Source organism: Esox lucius, chromosome 10 (assembly GCF_011004845.1).
Source record: "Esox lucius isolate fEsoLuc1 chromosome 10, fEsoLuc1.pri, whole genome shotgun sequence".
NCBI lineage: Eukaryota > Metazoa > Chordata > Actinopteri > Esociformes > Esocidae > Esox > Esox lucius.
The window spans coordinates 11687426-11711723 of record NC_047578.1 but is presented as its reverse complement, the minus strand read 5'-3'; the positions used below and the strand labels follow the sequence as shown (position 1 = coordinate 11711723).

The following is a 24298-nucleotide window of genomic DNA, read 5'->3' as shown; positions in this document are numbered from 1 at the left end:
CAATTTTATATTGAAAAACGTTATTCTTAAATTGTTGCACAATTTGCCTGCATTTTGTCTTTCACAGAGTGGTCAACCCCTCCCCACCCTCACTTCTGACAGACTCATCCTATATGGAATGATCTCTCGATTACCCAGTCATGTTACTGACCTGTTGCCAGTTGACCAAATCAGCTGTGTGATATTCCACCTGGTTTAGTTTTTTAGCATAACACAACTTTTCCAGTCTTTTGTTGCCTCTGTCCCAGCTTTTCTGAAATGTGTTGCTGGCATCAAATTCAAAGTGAGAATATAATTTTCAAGAAACAATAAAAAGTTTCAACATTAGATACATTGTCTTTGTACAATTGTCTGTTAAACATAGGGTTTAAATGATTTGCACATCATTGCATTCTGTTTTAATTTACATTTTACGCAGCGTCCCAACGTTTTTGGAGACAAGATGATGTGGAGACACCCCAGATTTTGGCAGCATGACAGCCACTATAAAATAATATGAAAGTAAATATTAATCCTCCAGCCTACGTTTGTACATTTAATACAAAATCTCATCCCTTATATGACATTGGATTTTGGATAGCCCATAAGATTCCAAATTAGAAACAATAATCGGATAGTACTGGCTATCATATTGTCTATATTGTTGTTCATCGGATGTGTACCATTTTGTTGGATTAGCTAAATCTTAGTTAAATCAACAAATTTACAGCCTCTGAGTATCAATTTACAATCTGTTGGCACTTTGAGCAATTTAATAGCTTCACTATTTTAAAGTTCAGAACAATCGGATGGCATGCTTTGCCACTGTTGCACTGCTTCTAAAGCCCAGTTTGTAAAGCCTGGTTCAGATACCTAAACAAAGCCCAGTACAGATACATATATTAAAAGCCCAGTTCAGATACATATTTTTAAAGCCTGGTTCAGATACCTAAACAAAAAGCCCAGTACAGATACACAAATTGAAAGCCCAGTTCAGATAAATAAACCTAAGACAAAGAAGGGACTAGGTAAAATAAGCTGAGAATGTCATGTTGTCCCCCAGCTGACTCAAAACTGGCTGTTCAGATCTAGATGAGGATATGAGCAGCTGATACTGTTTCTATGGTAACGGTGCCAGGAAACAGTGAAGGGATGAAACTTTGAAGCAAAGTTACCATCTGTAGCAGTGCTGTAGCAAATGAGTGTCATGAAATACATCCACCTGTAATAGATAGATAAAAGATAAACCAACTTTGTGAAACAAAATTGCTAGCTAGCCTTCTGCTTGGATAGCTAATTAGCTTGTACCTAAGTACCCAACATCATCATCCCCTCTTCAAAGACATTAGCCTCTGACCAACTTTTGTTCTAAATGGCAGCTACAGTAATCAACAAGCTTGCTGGTCATTACGAACCATTAGCTTGCTGCAGTCCTTAGTAACTTACTATTGTCTTGATTATAGGCTTTGCCAATCCTGCCTCACTTTTCACTCCATGTATTTCTCCATCTTTCCAAAGCAATGCTTATTTATTATACCTTTCTCTCAAGCTTTATCCCAATGTCTTTCAGATTGGTAGCATTTCTTTTCTTCTTTGGAGCAGAAAAAGCACTCCAAGTCTAAGATGTTTTGCAGGACTTAGTTGTATCGGACCTGGTCTAATGCATCTGAACTGGGCTTAAGGAGCGATTTACCAACTGTATAGTTTTGTGTGTGAAGTGTGGACATCCTGACATTGACAACACAGACACAACACCCAACAGTGCTCCTCCCTGCATTGGCCAATCACTCATTTAGCTCCACCTCCTCTATCTGGCATAAGTTAGGGTAAATTCCATTTTAATTGAGTCAATTCAGCGAATGATTTCCAATTCAAGGATAAGTAAGTTCTATTTTGTAGATTTTTATTTGCAGCGATGATTGTTTTTCCCCAATTAGATTGTTTTTTTTTTCAGATTCTGGAATTGGATTTTCAAATGATTTCCTGAAGTGTCTGAATTGGAATGGAACTGACCACAACCCTGCTCTGTTTACTTACGGTGCTTCCAGGCAGACCCGGCTGCCCTGGTACCCCGTCGTTGCCAGGGATACCCTGAAAGAAGGAACTGATGGGTTCATTTGGTTTTAGCCAATCATAGGCTTGCCATATCCTTCTCCAACAATGGTCAAGAGGGTCAAAGATTCCGAGTTGAAGAAACAACCAGTGTTCTCCCTCTCCTGGTTTGTGCTTTTCTTTTAGTTTTGGTTTTTACTTTTTCAATTAATTTAAATAGTTTATTTACAGTGGTTTAAATGGGTTTTTTTTTAAATCTTGTTTTGTGTAAACACAACACCAGATGAAAGACCATGCATGGATCACATTTAGATACAGCAATCTATTGTCTTACAGTGCCCACCATTAGTATTGGGACAGTGACGTTTTCTTTTGGCTCTATATTTCATATACTTATTTGAGGTTAAAGTATAGATTATTAGCTTTTATTTAAGGTTATTTGTGTTCTTAACGGTTTCACCATTCAGAAATGACAACACTTTTTATACATTGTCCCACTATTTCAGGGCACCAAATGTACTGGGTCAATTGGCTTAAAAATTCTGGTTGGGCATGTGTGTTACAGCATATCATTTCTGCAGTAATATGAGAGCTGTCTAGTCTTGATTATAGGTTTTGTGTTTGAAGTCTGCTATTGGTGAATCAACATGAGTACCAAATCAGTGTGAATGATGGTAAAAAAAGTATGTCTGCGATAGGAACTGGCTCCCATGTCTTCATTAATGATGTAACGGTGGGATAGAGTAAGCATGTGCCTACACAATCATTGGATGGCGCTTTACCATAAATAAAGACAATGACACCAGAGATATTGCCATCTGCCATCTATGGACATTTTCAAGAAATAAAAGACAAGTGTGTCATTGCTGAAGGTAAAAAACATCTCAAAACCAATACAAACTAGATGGCTGCAGTACTGACCTGGCCGAGCATCACCAGAGAATATACCCAACATATTCAAATCCCAATATATGTAAATAAATACTAAACATAAGTACTTCATTTGGACTTTATATATCTGTACCAAACGTTTTTTAGTGTCTGGAATTTGGTGCCCTGAAAAATGAAAATGCATATTTTAACCTCAAATAAATTATTTGATTTAATATTCTACCTTTTGAACTACAGAGACAAAAGAAAAAAACAATGATTCATTTTCCCAAAACTTACAGACAGCACCGAACACAGTGAACTTGGCCTGGTCTTTAACAACCAATATTACATAGGATGTTACGAACACTTTTGATTTAGCAATGCACAATATTATTGATAATTAATCGGATATGAGATTGCTGTCCAAATCAGAGGAAATTATCCAAACACTTTATTTGAAGGTCTTTTAAGCTAAAATAATTAAATTCCATTACATAATTAAATAGCTATTTAATGATTATTCATTGGTGTTTTTTCAACCAAACCTTCAAATGAAGTGTCATCCCAAAAATATTCCCAAAGTAGCATACTTTTATTGTAATATTTAGCAATCCCAAAGCTTCCCATAAGAGTTAGTGAATGTTTAAAGCAGTGCTACGATTTAACAAAGGCTCACGTTAGTGAATATGTGTATTGACAGCCCAATTACACGAATGCAGTTTCATTGTTGTTGTATTTATGCAATCATTCTTTATGTCCTTGCATATTTACTTTTATTATTGTGTCACGTTTCCATTATGAATTTAAATTAGTAGAATTTGATGCAATTTTAATTTGGCCTTCATTTGCATTTAGAGTTGTGTTAGCCATGACCACAAGCTGCCCCAGCTAGAACCCAATACAGAGGCAAAACCTGAAAAGCAACTGTGTGTCATGTAAGGTGGAAGAGGTAAAAAAAAGTCAGTGTGAGAAGGGACAAATTCATGGAGAATAGAGAGAATACATTGAGAGAGATAGGGAGAGAGAGGAATCGAGTTAGAGGGAGTTAAAGAAAAGCTTGCTCTTGTTCTCCTTGCCCATATTTATAAAAAGGACGTGACCCCACCACCCTACTTAACCCCTCTCCTACCTGGGGGCCTGGGGTGCCGATGAAGCCCTGTGGCCCAGGAGGACCGGGAGGGCCTGGTGGTCCCGGGGGGCCCTGGAGCACACACCATGATGGAAATTGTTGGAATACAAAAACACCAGACATGGCATTTAGGTGACAGAGACCAGACATGGCTAGTAGATGACAGAGAGACCAGACATGGCTAGAAGATGAAGAGAGACTAGACATGGCTAGTCGATGACAGAGACCAGCCATGGCTAGTAGATGAAAAAGAGATCAGACATAGCTAGCTGATTACAGAGAGACCAGATACGGGTATAGTAGTAGATTACTGAAAGATATAGCCAGTTTGAGATCAGACCTGCCACATGTTTCCTCCCAGAGTTCCTGGGGCTCCCTGCAAGGCAAGAGTTGACCAATTCAGAGCACATCACCAGTGCATCATAATGAACAAATATTGACACCCTACGGAGAACTGTGTGTGTGTGTGTGTGTGTACATTGGTGCATCGAAGTCGGCTCAACCATACTCACAGGCCCTCCTGCTCCTGTGTATGGAGGACTGACACATGTACACTCTCCCGGCTCACCCTAAGAAAAAACCCAGGAAACCATCACACAAGGGCCATACAGAGCGCTATTAAAGACCCTAACTAATAATACAGAAATAACCACTAGAGAGAGAGAGAGAAAAAGACAGAGAGCAAGATAGAGAAGAGAGAGAGAATTATGAAACAATGCTCAAGTTGCCACTCATTAACGTTCTTAAAACTATCTTCATCTGTAATCACTCCAGGCTGAAGGACACTGAAGTGCAATTTCATAGAAATGTCAGAATGAGGCTCCGTGTAAACATTTGTAATCTCTCTTGCTTCCTTCCTTCTTCTCTTCAGCTGCCTAGCCTCTTACCACACTCCTCCGTCTGCTGTATCCCTCGCTCTCTACTTCTCCCATCCTCTTCTTTTCTTGCATTTCTCTTACACCCTCTCTCTTCCCTTCTCTCACTCCCTCCCGCTGTCTCTCCCTCCCTCTCTCCCTCCTTCTCTCCCTCCCTCTTTTTGACAGTCTGGTGCAGTGGGTCTGATGAGAACACTAATTAATAGCCCTAGTCCTGTTCTTAAGCCTCCTTCACTTCCCTTGTCTATTTTGATCCCACACACTTGTCACCTCCCATGATACTCTGGCTGCGCTCTAAGGGTGTGTGTGTGTGTGTGTTTGTGTCTATTGTGTGTCTGTGCTGTGTGTGTGTGCTGTTAAAGCATCCCCAGTGTTTCCCATCTGTTACCCTGTGCCTCCAAACCCCTTAACACATCTTCATCTCCACACACGCTAGGCTTACCTTGTCCCCCTTGGCTCCGTCAGATCCCTGCAACACAGAACACACACACACGCACGCACACACACAAACACACGTGCCCGGTTAGTCTGGCCTTGTCAGTTTAGACAATAAAGCTCGCAGGGAAGCAGGTTGAGTGCAGAGTGGGGCGACGGGAGACCGTGGCTCTGTTATGGATTGAGGCGGACTTCATTAGCTATTAGACATGCTCATCTCAAGGACGAGTCCTGCAAACGTAACCCTCTTTTAGTGGAATTAAAATTACAAAGCAGACTCCATAGAAACAGCCTTAGCTCACACATTATCATGGACACAGCAACACAAGTCATGGTGACTATGTATACTGAGTGTGTTTTCAACATGATGACACTCACATCTCTTCCATCAGCTCCTGGGATGCCATTGTAGCCATCTGCGCCGTCTTTCCCCTGGATAGGGAATAGGATAGGAACGGAGTAGAATCAACCAATGTCTTTGACTACAGTCAATAACAGACAAATAACAGTACACATATTGCCGCCAAACCATCTTTTTATTTCGGCCACAACGTGAACCCCTAAATAAAGAGTGAAAAAGCAGACCCACAGTGAGTTTACTAAAGGGTTTTATTCACCTCCAAATACTTCAATAGGAATACTTACCGCAACATAACTGAAGTAAAAATTAAATGTTGGAAACATTGTTATAGGACCTGGATCCTATACGAATGTTGTAATAAAACAAACTAGCCTTTTGTGATTCACAGGCCATAAGAACTAGGCAAAAGGTACCTATTAAGCCCACCAATATCTACGTTAAAAGATTTCTAAGATTTACTTCACAAGTGATAATAAAATGAATCTCTAATTTAAAGCTTTAGGGCGTTCCAAATAAGCCACAGGAATTCCAAATAAACACATCTCAAGATGTAATGTCAGCAATGTCAATTTGCTGACATTTCATTTATAAGGTCACATTCTAATTTATCGAATCTGATCATAAAAATGTTTCCTGGAAAATACACAGAAATATATTCTTTACTTGTACTTAAAGCAACCAACCATTGACATTCAGACTTTAGTATAAATGTTTCATCAATCAATTCTAAAATGTTTAACTATTTTTGCCATTTTATGTTTTTATTTATGGATTTATTTAATTCTGTTTATTAGTTATACAGTGGGGAGAACAAGTATTTGATACACTGCCAATTTTGCAGGTTTTCCCACTTACAAAGCATGTAGAAGTCTGTCATTTTTATCATAGGTACTCTTCAACTGTGAGTGACGGAATCTAAAACAAAAATTCTGAAAATCACATTGTATGATTTTTAAGTAATTCATTTGCATTTTATTGCATTTTATTGCATGACATAAGTATTTGATAAATCAGAAAATCAGAACTTAATATTTGGTACAGAAACCTTGCAATTACAGAGATCATATGTTTCCTGTAGTTCTTGACCAGGTTTGCACACACTTCAGCAGGGATTTTGGCCCACTCCTCCATACAGACCTTCTCCAGATCCTTCAGGATTCAGGGCTGTCGCTGGGCAATACTGACTTTCAGCTCCCTCCAAAGATTTTCTATTGGTTTCAGGTCTGGAGACTGGCTATACCACTCCAGGACCTTGAGATGCTTCTTACGGAGCCACTCCTTAGTTGCCCTGGCTGTGTTTCGGGTCGCTGTCATGCTGGACGACCCAGCCACGACACATCTTCAATGCTCTTACTGAGGGAAGGAGGTTGTTGGCCAAGATCTCGCGATACATGGCCCCATCCATCCTCCCCTCAATATGGTGCAGTCGTCCTGTCCCCTTTGCAGGAAAGCATCCCCAAAGAATGATGTTTCCACCTCCATGCTTCACGGTTAGGATGGTGTTCTTGGGGTTGTACTCATCCTTCTTCTTCCTCCAAACATGGCGAGTGGAGTTTAGACTAAAAAGCTCTATTTTTCATCATCCAGATGGTCATTGGCAAACTTCAAACGGGCCTGGACATGCGCTGGTTTGAGCAGGGGGAACTTGCGTACGCTGCAGGATTTTAATCCATGACGGCGTAGTGTGTTACCTGTGTTAACTGTGGTCCCAGCTCTCTTCAGGTCATTGACCAGGTCCTGCCGTGTAGTTCTGGGCTGATCCCTCACCTTCCTCATGATCATTGAGGCCCCACAAGGTGAGATCTTGCATGGAGCCCCAGACCAAGGGAGATTGACCATCATCTCAAACTTCTTCCATTTTCTAATAATTGTGCCAACAGTTGTTGCCTTCTCACCAAGCTGCTTGCCTATTGTCCTGTAGACCATCTCAGCCTTGTGCAGGTCTACAATTTTATCCCTGATGTCCTTACACAGCTCTCTGGTCTTGGCCATTGTGGAGAGGTTGGAGTCTGTTTGATTGAGTGTGTGGACAGGTGTCTTAAATACAGGTAAAGAGTTCAAACAGGTTCAGTTAATACAAGTAATGAGTGGAGAACAATAGGCCTTCTTAAAGAAAAACTAACAGGTCTGTGAGAGCCGGAATTCTTATTGGTTGGTAGGTGATCATATACTTATGTCATGCAATAAAATGCAAAAAATCATACAATGTGATTTTATGGATTTCGTTTTAAATTCCGTCTCTCACATTTTAAGTATACCTATGATAGAAATGACAGACCTCTACATGCTTAGTAAGTAGGAAGACCTGCAAAATCGGCAGTGTATCAAATACTTGTTCTCCCCACTGTATATGTTATAAGTTTTTGTACCCATAACACAACTCTTATATTTTATTTTAGGCATTAAACATAAAAATAAAAAAAAATCTTCTCTTCTATAATATAATTTATGCCTAACTTTGTAAGGCAGGTTGCTTGAATGCAGTCAAAAAACACTGAAGTAAAAACATATTCAGGATACATTTACACTGGAAATTACATTAATTAGCAAAGTTCATATTTATATAAATATATTAATATTTCTTATTTATTTTTTTTATCCAAAGATGGAAGTGTGCTTAAATTGTACATGTGCTTACTAGGTAACCTACCCTAGTTACGACTAGTTCTGCGAGTCGTGGGCTCAGTAACACAGAATTGGAAGATTCTTCATCATTTTAAGTTTGTGACCAGTTTGGCTTCACCGTAGACTACGATGTTGCCAGAGGACAGAGTCGATGTTGTCACTACCGAGGAAGAATAGTTCATGCAGCGCCTAAAACACGCTGACACATTTTTTACAAAGACATCACTAGAGCATGACAGAGAAAAAAAAATGAAAACATTATTCTCCCGTATGCATTCAAGAAATTGCTTGAGTCACTTACGAGCTTCCCTCTTACCCCCATTTCAGCAAAGAGCTCGATATGCAAGCAAACCCAAGCTGCCGTTGAATTGGCCCATACATCGATTGCTCAGTGTTTTGCTTAGTACAGATTAATGGACCTCCTGGACTACTGTCACAGTGACAGCCCATTGCCCAGCGGTCGTGGATGATTAGTTCCCCGCTTTAGGCAGGTCCAGTTTTGAACATCCAATGAATGTGCATCTGGAGTTGAATCCACAAAACAGAAGCACGAAGATAATACCGGGAGGGACCTACCTGAATTTTTCTGTTAGACATATTTTTGGTCACTAGATGTGTTATATTGCTTTATTATATAGCTCACGGACGATAGTTTGGCTCCATTTGCCAAATAAACTGTATTCCTGTATAGTACAGGGTCAACCATTATACAAATAATTGTATTTACTAATTGAATCAGGTGTCAGTTCAGGGTTGCAGGACACAGACAGAAACACACAGAGATCTCTTACCGGGGGTCCTGTTACACCCACACCCATGGGACCCTGGGGTCCTGGTGGCCCTTCTTCCCCTTTAGGACCCTGTAATAAGGAAACACTTCATACTTACAATAACAACTGTGTGTGTGTGTGTGTTTAGTGTTGCATGTGTTTGCAGGTTGAGTGTGTGGGTGTGTACCTTGTCCCCAGCAGGTCCAGTAGGTCCAGGAAGTCCTCGTATTCCTGGGGGACCCTGTAGAAGAAGAGAATGATGAAGTATAGCAGAGAAAATAGAGACCACGAAGAACAAAGAGAGATAGAGACTGACTATAAAGAGACTATTTAGACAATATAGACTGAATAGAGATTATACCGACTGTAGACACAGATATATAAAACCATGTAGACCACAGGGAAGCAGAGACTATGGAGACCATAAAGAGTAATATGCACCAATACAGATACATTTAGAACTGGACTGTATCAAAGTTTTCTCAAATTTAAATTAGATTGAAATCCAATATTAACTCCATAAATATATATTTTTTAATTTTGGTGTGGAGAGCAAAATGACAGTTTCTCATAAAAACATTGAGTGACAGGTTAAACCCTGTTGAGTTTTACGATAATGATGAATTTTTGATGAGTTACTGCTTCACCAAGGACTCTGTTATGCAATTAAACCAAAAGGTTGGACCAATCATTAAGCATGGCAGCGACAGGAATACGGCAGTGATAGGAATATGGCAGTGATAGGAATATGGCAGTGATAGGAATATGGCAGTGATAGGAATATGGCAGTGATAGGAATATGGCAGTGATAGGAATATGGCAGTGATAGGAATATGGCAGTGATAGGAATATGGCAGTGATAGGACTGCAGCTGTACAGCAACTACTTCGGTTCTACACAACTGGATGCTTTCAATGTTGGACTGGAACCTTTTCAGACTCCAAGTCAACTGTCATCAGAAACGTAGCCAGTGTTCAAAGAGTCCGTACAATAAATGTAATCCAACACCCAAAAGTGCACCTGGATTTTATAGGAGGGCTCAATATCCAGAGGACAATACACTAGTGGCAAGAATGAAGAACTGTAACGCCAGAAATGCTACTGCTCCAACCATGTGCACACTAACTGTGATGAAAATGATCATCCTATCAACATTCCTAGATTGGCTGGTCCAGGTATAACATTTAATGGTGCTACACATTGTAAATCTGTATCTATTATGAATGCAGATTTACAAAATGCAGATTAGCTCTAATCCTATATAAACTGAAACCATGATAGAGCAACCCACCAACAGAGAACACAAACACAGAGATTATAGAGACCCAAATTAAATAGACCAGAGAAACACAGATTATAGAGACACAGAGACCAGATCATACTACAGCCAAGAATATTTAGTATGTACAAATTGTTTTATAATCTCATTTTAGCAAAAGACTTACAACCACCCCTGGTATGCCCCTAGGTCCTTCTTCTCCCTGATGAAAGGAACGAGAGAGAGATTGAAGAGGGACAAAAGCAAGAGTTTGAAAGAGAGAGAAATTAAGAGAGACAAAAAGAGCAAGTGAGGGATGGAGAGATTGAGGAAGAGATGTAGACAAGGAGAAAAATGTTAATCGACATAAGAACATCGGCAGATTCTTTGTGTTTCGTGTGCCTGTGTGTGTTTGTCTGTGTGTGTGTGTGTGTGTGTGTGTGTTTGTCTGTGTGTGTGCATGCACGCATGTATGTCCGCATGTTTATCGAGAATGGATTCCAGCCAAACCCCAGTTAAACTATTCTTACCTGAGGTCCTCGGATGCCGACTCCGTCAACTCCTGGTTCCCCCTAAAAAGGCCAGAACAGACAAACAGTCAGGTACCGCTGAACTCCTGGAACTAGAAACACTCATCACACCTTCGTAGCGTCCTACCTGGCTTCCCTTAGGTCCAACAGGGCCCCGGACACCGGGAAGCCCCGGTCTACCCTGAGAGAGAAACACACAAAGAGATAATCTAAGTAGAACACAGATTTCTAAAGAATAAGCGATGTATCAGGGGCAAGTGAAGACAGGTCGACTCACATGTTTCCCTGCCTTTCCCTCTCCTGGGGGTCCGGGGTCACCCCTCTCTCCCTTGGGTCCCTGCGCCCCTCCTACACCAAACTCCCCCCCAGAAACAGGTGCACAGCTTTCACATGCGTCTCCCTGGTGATAGACACAACAACAGCAAATGAGAGAACGTTCGGTCTAAGACTTTAAGACCTTGCATGTGATTTTGGATTCCAAACATGTCTGTTATGGGATTAGTTGCTTCACCTTCTCTCCCTTCAGTCCAGCTAGTCCATCCCGACCAGGCTCTCCAGGCAGGCCTGCTACTCCAGGGGCACCGGCCAATCCTTGGTCTCCCGGCTCCCCCTGTTCTCCCTAGCAACAGAAATATGAGATGTGACAACATTCATTTGATTGTTTTATATGTGATCTAGGCTGAAACAAAGCCTCTTTGGCAAATTTAGATTAATCGCAGTGTAAAATGCAGTAGTTATTCAAGACATGGCCATAAAGTACAATTATCATTAGTTTAAAAAGGAAAGTATTCCTTGTCCAATATTTGGCACAGTCAGAATCATTGACCAAGCTTTTCTATTAGTGCTACACTGTATTCTAAATGTCGGTCTTTGTTCAGGTAACATCCGTCTGGGCTCCAATTGAAGGTTCAGATAGTTCATTCCTCAGAGGTCGGACATTGTTTATAGGTAATGGTGCATATTACTAACATCTTTTAGGGGACCAGAAGTTAATTTAAGGTGTATTCATTCTCACATGGACCCAAGGCATTTCTAGGTTTACCTAATGACATTGCCTAGTCTGAGGACCTGAGAGACATGAGTTGATCTAATGTAATCAGATTTTTCTGCAGGTCTGCAGGGTCATCTGCCTTTTTAAAGAAGACTGAAGTCCTGGAGATATTACATTATTTAAGGGGGTGTCTGATTGTCTCCTTGGGCGTCAGTCTATATTCAAAATAGAATAAATCCCCATGGTTATTCAAACTCTTATTTAAGGCGGACTGATTTTCCTTTGGACGTTAGGTTGACAAAGGTACTGAGAACCCAAGGGATATTATATAAGTCAATGTAATTCCTCTTCTGGCAAAAAGTCTATTTAAGTTGGACGGAATTCCCCAGAGGCTTTGTCACATATCCTGTTACTTGTTGTACCATCACAGATTGTACTGCTTTCAGAAACTTTTTAGAAATAATAATAAAGAAATAAAAAACATACCTTCACTCCTTTCAGACCGTCAAGACCTGGCACACCCTGTACAGACAGAAAGACAGGCAGACAAAAAACAACCAGGAGGGAGTATTACATATGTATCACTGTGATATCCAACTTTCATAGGATCTGCAGAAAATTTGTTTTGCTAATGTTTATACAGAAAAAATATATTTATACCATCCTTGTCGGCATGCGTGTCTTTAAAATGGCATTTCACGCTATATTGCACAGGAAAGTAATGAAAAATAGAGTTTTGGCTGAAAGACCAGCAGGTCAAACCACTGCTGCAGCAGTACACATGCGCTGGAGGCAGTGGTTCAGATCACTGGGCTATCCAAGGCATGCACATTTTGAAGCAATTGCTGCCACACGGATAGCTGAGTGGATTTTTACGACAGTCTATAAGTCAACATTATAAGCCAGCTTGATCGCAATGCCTTAATTTAATATAAATGAGAAGTGTGTTCTTTTGAGAAGCAGACATGATTAATGTAATATTGCAGTGTTCCATTTGTGCTTGTGCGCTAACTGTGTTGACTTGTAGATTAGCTAATGTTTTTGCATAGCTACTTGCTAGCATTAGTTGGCTAAATAATGTGTGTGGTAGTTCTGTGCTTAAATTAAATATGTATTACTACGCAGTTTGGGGTGAATTGGTAGCTTGGTTGCTAGCTATGCTTTTTGGAAGGAAGCATGATCATTTATTTTTCAAATTTGAGTTTTGCTGCATGGTCTGTCCATCCATTGTCATTGAATTTGGAGTTCCCCCTTCCAGGATCTCAAATAACCTTGCCAGATGTGTAGCCAGAAGTACGTAATCTCTGTGAAATGTAGTAATTGCTTCACCCAAGTAAGCACCAATCCATACAGGTAATTGAGATTTATAGTTTACTTTGGGATACGTGATTAGAGTTAGATCAAGTGACCTTTAAACAGAGAGTCTTATGTTTTTCTCTCTAATAGTTATACACATTTGGGAAGTTTAAACTGATCTTAGACTTGAGTAAGGGCACAGGTCTTTGGATCTTTAAATTACATGTAGGCATTTTTGCTGATAACCTCAAAACAATGACAGTTAAATGTATTAGGCTCAGTCAAATTATACAAGCATCATCAAGCTGACCAAAACTACCATCAGACAAACTATGATTGACTAATAATTTGAAAAGCTAAACATTCTTCAGGTAGAGTGAGCTTACCCGCTTGCCATCAACTCCCTCTCCTGGAGGCCCGGGGGGACCCGGAGGGCCAGGTTCACCTGGTATACCTGCTGGCACCTTGACAAAGGATGTCCCACTACCCACCTCAGAAGGCTGGCATACATCACACGACGCACCCTGTGATACAGAGTACATGGACAGTGTTAGGACAGGTGGCAAAACACACACAGATACTAGGTCACACAGAGAGACACACACAGACACACCCAAAAATACAAATGTTACCTTCTCTCCCTTAGGGCCTGGATATCCTAAACCAGGAATTCCTGGATCGCCCTGACAGAAATAATCACGAGTTAACTTAACAGCCTAACACCTTATAACAAACCTAAAATATAACACAAAATAACAGCCTAACATGTTATAACATAATGACCTAAAATATAACATAACAATCTAACAACGTATAACATAATCACCATATTATAACATAACAACCTAAGACATCATCACATAAAAAGACATCATAACATAGCAACCCTTACACATTAAGAACACAAGTTACACAAGAATGTAGCATTATAACATAACAAATATTATTTCACAACAGCGTTAGACATCATAACTATATATATAATACAATATTAGATGCCTGGTAGCTTCATCCTCTCACCTTTATCCCCTTCTGTCCATCTTTTCCACTAAGTCCCCTGGGTCCAGCTTTGCCCTAAACCGATACAGTACATACATAGTGCATTCGCTCACTTTGTCTCCAAAATGCCTTACAACCACCAACTGTAATATCTTCTGCATCTTCTCATACAGCAATACTTAATTTAAAAAGAAAACAGTGAACAGTTTCAAACTTTCTTTGCCGAGTGGTTCTAAAAGGTCAAGAAATCACCTTGCAAATGTAAGAGATACAGAAAAATGCACTAGATAAAGCTAGAAAAACTGTCAAAAAGCACTAGCTGCAGCCAAAATGCACGATATTGTACAACGGACATTAGACTGTAGAAAGCATAGCCATAGAATTCAGGAAGTCCACTGTTTGGACGATGTGGCTGGAGGAGACCTGTTTATGGACTCCAACTTCTGCAATAGAGGTACCAAATTTAACACATACAGTTTGTACTGGGTTTTGAAAATATTTTATAGACACAGGACCATCTCAGTATTAGACATGTTAACCCCACGGAAGACCTTTTCCAACATACATATTGAAAAGGCTTTCTCAGATGATACCCTTATTATGAAATACATTTTAAATTATTTAAGAGTTCATATAGTCGACTGAAAATAAATGTTACACTTTACTTGATGGGTTATGTCTATTACCAACTGCGTTCAACTAAAATATATCTAATATGACTAGATATGATCTTTGCATTAAATACAAAAGTGTCAGATTTGTAATCATAAACATTTATTAAATATCCCTTCCTTTTCAAGAAATTGTCTTAAAAATAGTGATCAGATACAGTATTGCTTTATTTACCTGAACATAACCTTAAAATTAAGAACTAACTTTACCAGTTTTGATTATTTTCTTTTAGGACAAATTGGACCCATTGCTTCAAAATATTAAAGAAATGCTACTGTTATAGAACGGCACACAGTACCTAGAGCCCTATAGCTATTTTTATGTGGAAAGTATTATTATTAGTAATCTCAATAATTTTGGCTGATGAGATCTAATTCACGCACCCAAATCTATTTGAAATCAGAACAAAGCCTTCGGCAATGTTCTGAAGTTAAACTTGTTTTTGACAGCAGAGCTGGCGATATGAAAATTACCCTCTTGCCAGTATACTACAGCAGTAGATGTCGAACTTAGCCCCGCGACAAAATACAGTATACTAACAAAAGCTTACATGAAAGACATTATACCAAAGGACATTATACATTTCCATCACAGACTTAAATGGGTCTGGGGAAAGTCTTCAGTCAAAACAGGTGACTGTGGACAAAGTACGTTGGAAACAAGTATGTTACAAAAGAGAAATCCCTAAAGAAATCCCAAGGAAAGACCTCCACTTACCGTTTTACCGTCAGCTCCTTTGCCACCAGGAGTTCCCTGGAAACAAGCAAAACTAGTATCAATAGAGTGGTACTATGATAAAAAAAACTTTTTGGACACTAAAACAAAATCCTGTTCAAAGGGTCAAATATAATAAGTTTCATGGATCCATTAACATGTTTTGTCTTTTGCATCCTGTATGAAAGTATGTTTTGTCCTTCGTTACCTCTAACATTGAGTTTCCTATTTGACTTACCTTCTCCCCTCTTGGCCCTGCCAGACCACTGACCCCAGGCTCCCCCTGAACAACATCAGACACATCACATCACTTCCGGGTTAGATACAGGAAATGGAACGACACACAATGAGCACAAACAGAAACGTTCACAAAAAAAAAAAAACACTGACCTTATCTCCATTCTGTCCAGGTTCTCCTTTCTCAGCCCTCAGTTTCAGGGCTTGCTCCACGGTAACAGGTATTTCACCCAGGGTGGGGCACACAGTGCATGAATCCCCCTTTTCACCTTTGATCCCATCCGACCCTGCCTCTCCCTAGCACACAGACACACATTAGGGAGACAGGTCAGTAACAACAGCCACTGATAGGCATGTGGTGTCTAATGCATTGTCCCAAACCAAACAGTTAGGTGACCAAAGAGGAGATGCAGGTCACAACACATCCCTGACCGAGCACTACGCACTCTGCTATAACATAAATGTATGTGGTTCCAGGCGCAACTAGACTGGTTAATCTCTCTGTGTCAGTCTTCGATTGAGTGTGTGTTTATGTGCTTGGGATCCAGGTATAACAATACACATCGGGACCTCTCAATGACTGGACAATCAGATAAATTGGTCCCCGGAATGTTTTGTAGTGGGTCCCCACCAGGAAAAAGGCTATTAAAGGGTTAGAGGTTAGGTTGTGTGTACGATATAGAACACGGGAAAATAGTTTGTTTGTGTGTTTTCCTGCACTATACATATTTATAGTTGAGTGTGTTGGTATGATGGTGTATATAAATATATAAATGTTTAGTGTATGCATCCCAATCCCAAAGCAAATGAATAAATCATGAGACATAAATTAACAGGTGGAATTCTGTACCTTTTCCCCCGCCTTCCCATCTGCTCCTCGAAGACCCTGATGGATACAAAACAAGAGAGGAGATGGGGAGGAAAGAGGAGAGGGGAGGAAATGAAGGGAGATGAGAACCGAAGTGGAGAGCAGAGGGAGGGACGGAGGAGAAAAGAAGAGATGAGAGACTAAACATTTCTGGTTGTACGAGCTTTATTTCCTCATACAAAATGTCATTCCCTGCTGGCTAAAGCTAGGCATTTTGCAAACGTGAAGAGATTTCACCAATTTGACCGCATCTCACAGCATGGACATTTAAAGGTAAAGACGTAAGGGCAGTGTATATCTCACTGGGAGGCCGTGTTCTCCTATCCCAGGGATGCCGGCCTCTCCTTTGGGCCCCTGCTTTCCCTGGATGCCCACCAAGTTGGCAAGCTCTCCAGATGAGACAGGACACACCTCACATGGGTCACCCTGAGGAGAGGGACGAGCAGACACACAGCGTTGACACACCTCATTCCCCCCTCAGGCAGAACACTGTATAAGATCCCCCGACAGGCAGGTCAGGGCAGTGGTCGTCAACTCACCTTATCTCCTTTGCCGCCAATGGGACCCCTAGGACCCTGTGAAACCACAAAGTGACACAATAGCGGAGCATGACATGACAAAACACACACTGGCTACCATACGAAACAGTACTCACAGGATCTCCAGGCTCCCCATCTTTCCCTGGTGTTCCTAACCCCCCCTGGGACATAAAAGAGGAACGGGACACAATGAACATAACAACCGTTGTGACACTCCAGGAATGTTCATGTGTTTTGTTTTTCGATGTTTTCTTATCAAACGACACAGCTGGCATAGTTCATTGCTTAAAACCTTCAAAGCAGTGTTTAATTGGATTTAAATGAATCCCTGTGGTATTTTTTTTTTTACCGTGTCTCCCTTTGTTTCAAATGTTTTCTTGAAAGCGACTAAATAAATAAACAATTGCAGATGTAGACATAATAAAGAAATAAATGTAGATAAAAAGACAAGACACACTCAGAACATATCTAACGCTTTCTCAGTTGATGGTCTCTGGCAGTTTGCTGCACAGGTTGGGGCAATGGGCAAAGGTGTGGATCAGGGACTCTTCTGAAGAACACATAGTAGAGGTGTCAGGATACATACATGGCGCTTAGCCTTTGGAGGAAATCTTAGAGACAGCGATTGGTTGGTGACTATTTCTGCGCAGGGACTTTTATATAAGAGTTATATAAGAGTATAAGGGATTTATTTCAAGGACCCTTTTCCAAAATAACTTTTCTGCTGGACCGCAAGTAAGTCGACCTTCAAACTTCGACAACAGAGTTAACTGTATCAAGCGAAGTCCACATTAGATAAACTCACCTTATCTCCCTTCATACCAGGCATTCCAGGGGCACCCTAGGAATAAAAGATAACGCATCTTTTCATAAATATACTCAGCAAATATTGCCTTCTATATCTGTCCCTAATGTTCTATGTCTACCAGAGCCATACAACAACAGACACACACATTTCATGTAAAATGCTTTTTGGACCCAGCCAAGGGTGACAAAAGCTGTATCCATGTTAAGCCTCTCTTTGTTTGCCAAACCCAGCCAGGGCTGGTCTGTTGAGGGAAGCATCTGGAGGGTTCACATAACAGCAGACGATACTCACTGGGAAACCTGGTTTACCAATTCCCGGCAATCCTGGGAGTCCGGGCTTTCCCGGTTCCCCTGCAAGCCCCTCTGGGCCGACCACTCCAGAGGTACCCTTTGGACACGAGGGCGTCAGTCAAACCGACAGACATGACACAGTTTGAATTCGTTCGATGACGCTTTATGTTGCGGTGTATTCTAGAAATACATATCGTTGCAGGTTTTCTCACCTTCTGTCCCTTGGGGCCGACCACACAGATGGATCCAGCGCGCCCCTGTAGATACACACAGCACCGACATTTACATTAACACAGACACACAGAACGTTGTGATGTCATCAGCGTGGGACTATACCAGAAGCAAGTAGGCCATTCATTTCTTTTGTAGTGGAACTGTGAATGTTTCCAGAGATTTATGTCCAACTTTTATCCCAACTGTTAGAGGAAAGTTTGCCTCTTCTTCTTCAATATGGCTACAGATCTATCACTTATCTCACACTGAAAGGCAAGAATCATCTAGACCTGAGGAAGCAAATAATGTGTACACACACACACACACACACACACACTCACATACACCCACACAGTATAGAAACACACATGAATCAATTACATTCATTTAAAAAGCCCTTTTTACATCAGCAGTTGTGACAAAGTGCTTTTACAAAACACATGCACGCACAGAAATGCACATGAACACGCAGAAATTCTGCTTAGTCGCCACGATCTAAACCTTCCTATGAACATGCGGCATGGCTGTAAGGCTGAAAGGGTGCGATTAAAGGGTTTCAGTCAGCTTGAATCAGTCAGGCCGTCTGAGAGGAACACAGTTAATGAGGCAGCATTGATTCTGCTGGCTTTGTTGCTCCAGTTTAATCTAGCAGGCATTATGCCGACTTAATGTTGCACCCAGAAAGAGCGGAGCAGAACTGACACATACAAGTACAGGTCCAGGCTTAAAGAGTAATTCTGTATAATTCTACTAAACGCCCACTGTTAGCCTGAGAGGAGTTAGGTGGGAGTGTATAGAAGTGGTAGTGCGTATGTGTGTGTGCGCGCGCGCGCTCACGCGCGCATGTGTGTGTGTGTGTGTGTGTGTGTGTGTGATTGTGTACAAGCATAAGAGCATGAGCATCTGATCTTGCCTCTTCTAGACACCTGCTGTTTTTATTCTAGTATGTGTTGTTTACAGAAACAAAAAGACATGGGAGGTACGGATTTGAATGATTTTTGACCCCATTTCACAAACACTGACAGTGATGATGATGATGATGGGAAGCAACTCACATCCTTCCCTGGGTTTCCAGATAATCCCTGGGGACCAACATCACCTTTCTGTCCCTTTTCCCCCTGATAGAGCGAGAAGGGAATAACAATCCTCAGACACCAAGAACTTCACACGCTTCCTCTCAAATCTGCAATGTACAGTGGATGTAAAAGGTCTACACGCCCCTGTTAAAATGCCAGGTTTTTGTGATGTAAAAGAATGGGACAAAGATAAATCATGTCAGGGGTGTGTAGACTTTTTATATCCACTGTACATAGACAGACAGCAGAGCAAACAAACAGAAACACAAGTAGAATTCCAGGCTGGTGGACAGACAGACAGATAGGACAGACAGACAGTTAACAGGACAGACAGGAGTGGCAGACAGCTGTTAACCAGACATACTTTGTGCCCGACAGCTTCTCCCCAGTTAGCGGGCAGCACCTGTGGAGAGATTGAGTGAGAAGGAGTACCAGAATGAGACCTGACAGAATGAGCAGCAGTGCTATTGAGACATCACTTCTTGTCTGCCGGGGCAGTGGAGCATGGTAAATTACCCAGTCATCACACACACACACCCATTGGTTCAAACCTGTGGCCCTCTCATCTACACACACAAAAATCGAAACAAAATGAATATTTGTTTTTTTATGAAAACTAATATGGGCTGCTTGTACCCAGTCTGGGACCCAGGGTCCTCCACTTAGGACCTTCAATCAATCAATCATTTAAATGTATTAATAAAGCCCTTTTTACATCAGCAGTTTTACAAAATACCCAGCCTTCAGTGACAGATACTCACTGACTCGCCTTTCTCCCCTTTCTGGCCCATCCGTCCCTCTTTGCACTGAGAAACAGGGAGATATCAGGACATAATGTATACACACACAAACAAAAGCAAACAGAACTTTTTAACTGTATCTTTTCGTTTTGTTACTCCGTTAAAGTGATCTCTCAGTTCCGAATGGGGAGAGGTGACCCAAGTTCAAGTCCACAGGCCAATTAGTTAATGTGGTGATTAATGAGGCTCCGGATGTGTTTTAGTGCTGTAGGAAATACAAATAGCTGCTACAGAGCTAAGGGAAATACACATAGCTGCTACAGAGCTAAGGGAAATACACATAGCTGCTACAGAGCTAAGGGAAATACACATAGCTGCTACAGAGCTAAGGGAAATACACATAGCTGCCACAGCACTAAGAGAAATACATATAGCTACTACAGCGCTAAGGGAAATACATATATTTACTACAGCACTAAGGGAAATACATATTGCTACTATAATGCTAAGGGAAATACACATAGCTACTATAGCGCTAAGGGAAATACATATAGCAACTACAGCGCTAAGGGAAATGCATATAGCTGCTACAACGGTAAGGGAAACATACATAGCTTCTACAGCGCTAATGGAAATACTTATAGCTTCTACAACGCTAATGGAAATACACATAGCTGCTACAGAGCTAAGGGAAATACACATAGCTTCTACAGAGCTAAGGGAAATACACATTGCTGCTACAGTGCTAAGGGAAATACACATAGCTGCTACAGCGCTAAGGGAAATACACATAGCTGCTACAGAGCTAAGAGAAATACACATAGCTGTTGGTTGGTGGGCCCACATGTTGCTGACGTGGTAAAAGCTGTAATGGAATGACAAATGAGGTCTGATATACAGATGTCACTTACTGGACCGGAACCAGATCCACTGCAGTCAGAACCCTAGGACAGAGAGACAGGCAGAAAGAGAGAGACAAGGAGAGAGAGAAATAGAGAGAGAGATAGAAAGACAGGGAGGCAGAGAGAGACAACTCAGTATGTATGGCAGTAAATCAATGCAGATAAAAAATTATATTTGGAAAGTGATGCAAAAAGGATTAGAATTTGACTAATGAGGCCGACACTGATTTAAATTGGAAAATGTTCCGTGTTGATGATACAGATACGATTCAGTTTATGCATGTCTAATGTCGGTCTGAACATGGGGGGTGGTTTGATCTGTGAGCAAATGTTTATGTGTGTGTGTGAATGTGTACGCAAGTGCTTGGGTTTGTGTGTGTGTGTTTGTGTTCATGTTTGTTTGTCTGTTTCAGCATGTCTGGACAACACAGGGGAGGATTTCACACATTCCACCATCATTAGCCACTCCTACGGCCACATCCTCACCACTGCTTTGTGTGTATTTGCACCGAATGCGTGTGCGCACGTGTTATTCTGTCTGTAACCTCAGTGTGTGTGTTTGGATTCCTTTTTCTCACCGGTTCTCCCTTCTCTCCCTTCATTCTGGGCTGTCCAGGGTGTCTAACAGACGCCAGCTGAAACAAACACAAACAGTCAAAGACACTCCTGACATTCCTCTCACACTGACATCATCAGAGATAGAGTAGGGTGCCATGACAACAGCACTCGGAGGATTTAACTAAAGTGTACGGATGTAGCTGAAGAAGACATGCAACTAGAAGAGTAGTGCTTTGCCCGGGGAGTGTCTCCTGTTTCCATCTTCTCATTCGGAGCTGGAGGGGACTATCATGGCACTTTCAAATGTCTGTATCTTTATACCTGAACAGCGTTGCTTACTTATTATCCAACAAAAGTTTAACTCCACAGGCAGTCTGTTCATTTACTTCAAATCCCTTGTTTTTGTTTCTTCAGGACATGCTGCCTTTTCATTGCGTATTATTGTTCATGTGAGTGACAGGTCTGAAAGGGGCTGTGGTATCGTGCGATAGTGTATGTACTGTCTCCAAGCTTTGGCTCGTGGATTAGTAGTGGAAAATGATTGGTTCCTTTCATCCACCCAGTACATACGTTTAGGTCGTCGTTGAGAAGAATACATCCAGCACACTATTGAGATGGTTTGGGGGGGGGGGTTTTAAGAGAAGGATGGAAAAAGTAGAAAGAGAAGCAGGATTAGAGAAAGGGAGAGGGGAAAGACAGTATGGGATGAGAGAAGAGAAAGTGAACATCCCATTAGTTCATGGGGAGATGAGATATCCTCAAAAGCATGTAAGCACAAAGATCAAAGCCAGCTCCTTAAATAGATGAGAATTTCTCCACTAATAGAGCCCACATTGTTTTTTTTTTTACTGTACTGTCAATAAAGCCAAGCGACTTAAAAAAAAAAAAAACATCTGAGTCAGGTTGTCTCTTTAGACTAAGTTGCTTATAATAGCATGGAAGAATATGCTAGTACTACAGGGCAAATTCAAAACACATGGGTCCTTCATTGGAAGTGGAATTGCTGATTATACCAAGTTATTTGGTTAATGGAATCTAATCTGACAGTCTATGAACAAATCAAAACAGTGTACCGGAACAATTTAACCTAGAAAACAGTATATATGAACGAATCAGAGCAGAGTGTATAGGATGGGGTTAATCTGGAAGACAGTGGTCATATGAGTGAATCAGTGCATACGAAGAATTGAATCTAGAAGACATCATTCCATGTGAACGAATAAGAATGGAGTGTGTAGGACGAATCGTATCTAGACCACTGTAGTCCATATGGACGAGTCAGAGCAGCGGTTATGGAGTGTGTGTTCCTAGCAGACCACAGCCTGCCCGTTTTGGAACAGTGACCAAGTGGTCAGACCTCTGCCCCAGTGTGACCACTGGAGTGTAGTTTCTCTAGTGTCCAGAGTGTGTTGCTGTTACACCAGCTAAAAGATCTACATAAAACGGGTTAGTTAACGGGGTCTCCAACATTTCACACACACCCGCTCACGTGCAGTTAGAAGCTATACATAGGGACGCAGGCATGGAAGCGCGCGCGCGCAAACACGCACACCATAAACACACACGTCCCTCCAGGGAAAGATCGATTGATATAGTAAAGTCCCTACAGCACTCAAGAGTATACGGCAGCTGTAACTCCTCGTAAGAAGACACACACGTGCGCGCGCGCACGCACACAAAAGCCCCCCCCCCCCCCACACACACCCTGGGTGCTCAGTGTGGCAGGAAATATGTCTATTCACCACAAGCCATGTGCTCACACACAACGTGGCACACACTGCACGCCGCGACACACCATTTCACACACCAGCAAAATACACTGTGTTACGTGACGAAAGGAAACAAAGTAGTGAGCTAAGAGCAATATGTTACAGCTGGTCCCATCAATGGTTGGCACCCACATGCTTACAGCCGACTCACTGTCTCCTACCCCCCAAGGCCCCCCCCCCCCAGCTCTCTGTTTCCTTCTTCCTCCATTCTCTTTTTCCCAGTGCTACATTTACTTATGTAGCCTATAATTTTCAGGAAGACTTTGGTGTGGCCAAGTCAACATTTTATAAGCACCATGTAGACAAATCAACATTCTGGACCTTACACCAAAATAATAAGTATTTCCAATGCTTTGACATCATTGGAAATGCACACACTCACACACACACAAACAAACATGCACACCCACACGCACAACCACACACACACACACACACAATACTACCTATACAGGATTATAGACGTGAATCTGTTGGAAGAGAGAGATTATTCTGTGTGTTTCTATCCAGTGGCGCTGTGTGATCCTCTCCAGGGGTGGGTGACGTTGTTCAGCACAGGTACTGGCCTAAATGGACTGAGCCGTGGGACAGTCATTAGGAAGCACACCCAGGAATGCAGTGATAAAGTGCCTGGAGTTTTGGACGCTATTTGTGAATTCTGCTATTGTTGAAGAATGGCAAAATGAAAAGGCGACTGTATACCATAGCAAGTCCCAGAGAGCTGGGCCGTATAATGAAT

The 24298-nt window shown here is 41.4% G+C and overlaps 1 protein-coding gene across 4 annotated transcripts in view; it reads right to left on the bottom strand.

The window, feature by feature from the left end:
- Positions 1-24298, bottom strand: part of col16a1 (collagen, type XVI, alpha 1) — an 84049-nt gene that overhangs the window by 20374 nt on the left and 39377 nt on the right. For 2 of the 4 annotated variants that reach the window (XM_013135548.4, XM_020050208.3), the window contains exons 10-42: positions 22361-22396; positions 21811-21867; positions 21242-21274; positions 20352-20396; positions 19955-19993; positions 19570-19632; positions 18514-18558; positions 18303-18398; positions 18009-18044; positions 17320-17364; positions 17204-17239; positions 16968-17090; positions 16647-16682; positions 15950-16093; positions 15798-15842; positions 15563-15598; positions 14195-14248; positions 13807-13857; positions 13561-13698; positions 12365-12400; positions 11399-11506; positions 11165-11287; positions 11015-11068; positions 10888-10929; positions 10545-10580; positions 9287-9340; positions 9121-9189; positions 5722-5775; positions 5351-5377; positions 4546-4602; positions 4374-4409; positions 4034-4105; positions 2017-2070 (exon numbers count right to left, since the gene is read on the bottom strand). In XM_013135548.4, coding sequence (XP_012991002.1) covers positions 2017-2070; positions 4034-4105; positions 4374-4409; positions 4546-4602; positions 5351-5377; positions 5722-5775; positions 9121-9189; positions 9287-9340; positions 10545-10580; positions 10888-10929; positions 11015-11068; positions 11165-11287; positions 11399-11506; positions 12365-12400; positions 13561-13698; positions 13807-13857; positions 14195-14248; positions 15563-15598; positions 15798-15842; positions 15950-16093; positions 16647-16682; positions 16968-17090; positions 17204-17239; positions 17320-17364; positions 18009-18044; positions 18303-18398; positions 18514-18558; positions 19570-19632; positions 19955-19993; positions 20352-20396; positions 21242-21274; positions 21811-21867; positions 22361-22396 — 1980 coding nt within the window. The remainder of the gene's footprint in view (positions 1-2016; positions 2071-4033; positions 4106-4373; positions 4410-4545; positions 4603-5350; positions 5378-5721; positions 5776-9120; positions 9190-9286; positions 9341-10544; positions 10581-10887; positions 10930-11014; positions 11069-11164; positions 11288-11398; positions 11507-12364; positions 12401-13560; positions 13699-13806; positions 13858-14194; positions 14249-15562; positions 15599-15797; positions 15843-15949; positions 16094-16646; positions 16683-16967; positions 17091-17203; positions 17240-17319; positions 17365-18008; positions 18045-18302; positions 18399-18513; positions 18559-19569; positions 19633-19954; positions 19994-20351; positions 20397-21241; positions 21275-21810; positions 21868-22360; positions 22397-24298) is intronic. The other 2 variants (XM_013135550.4, XM_013135549.4) reach the window with 2 other exon arrangements.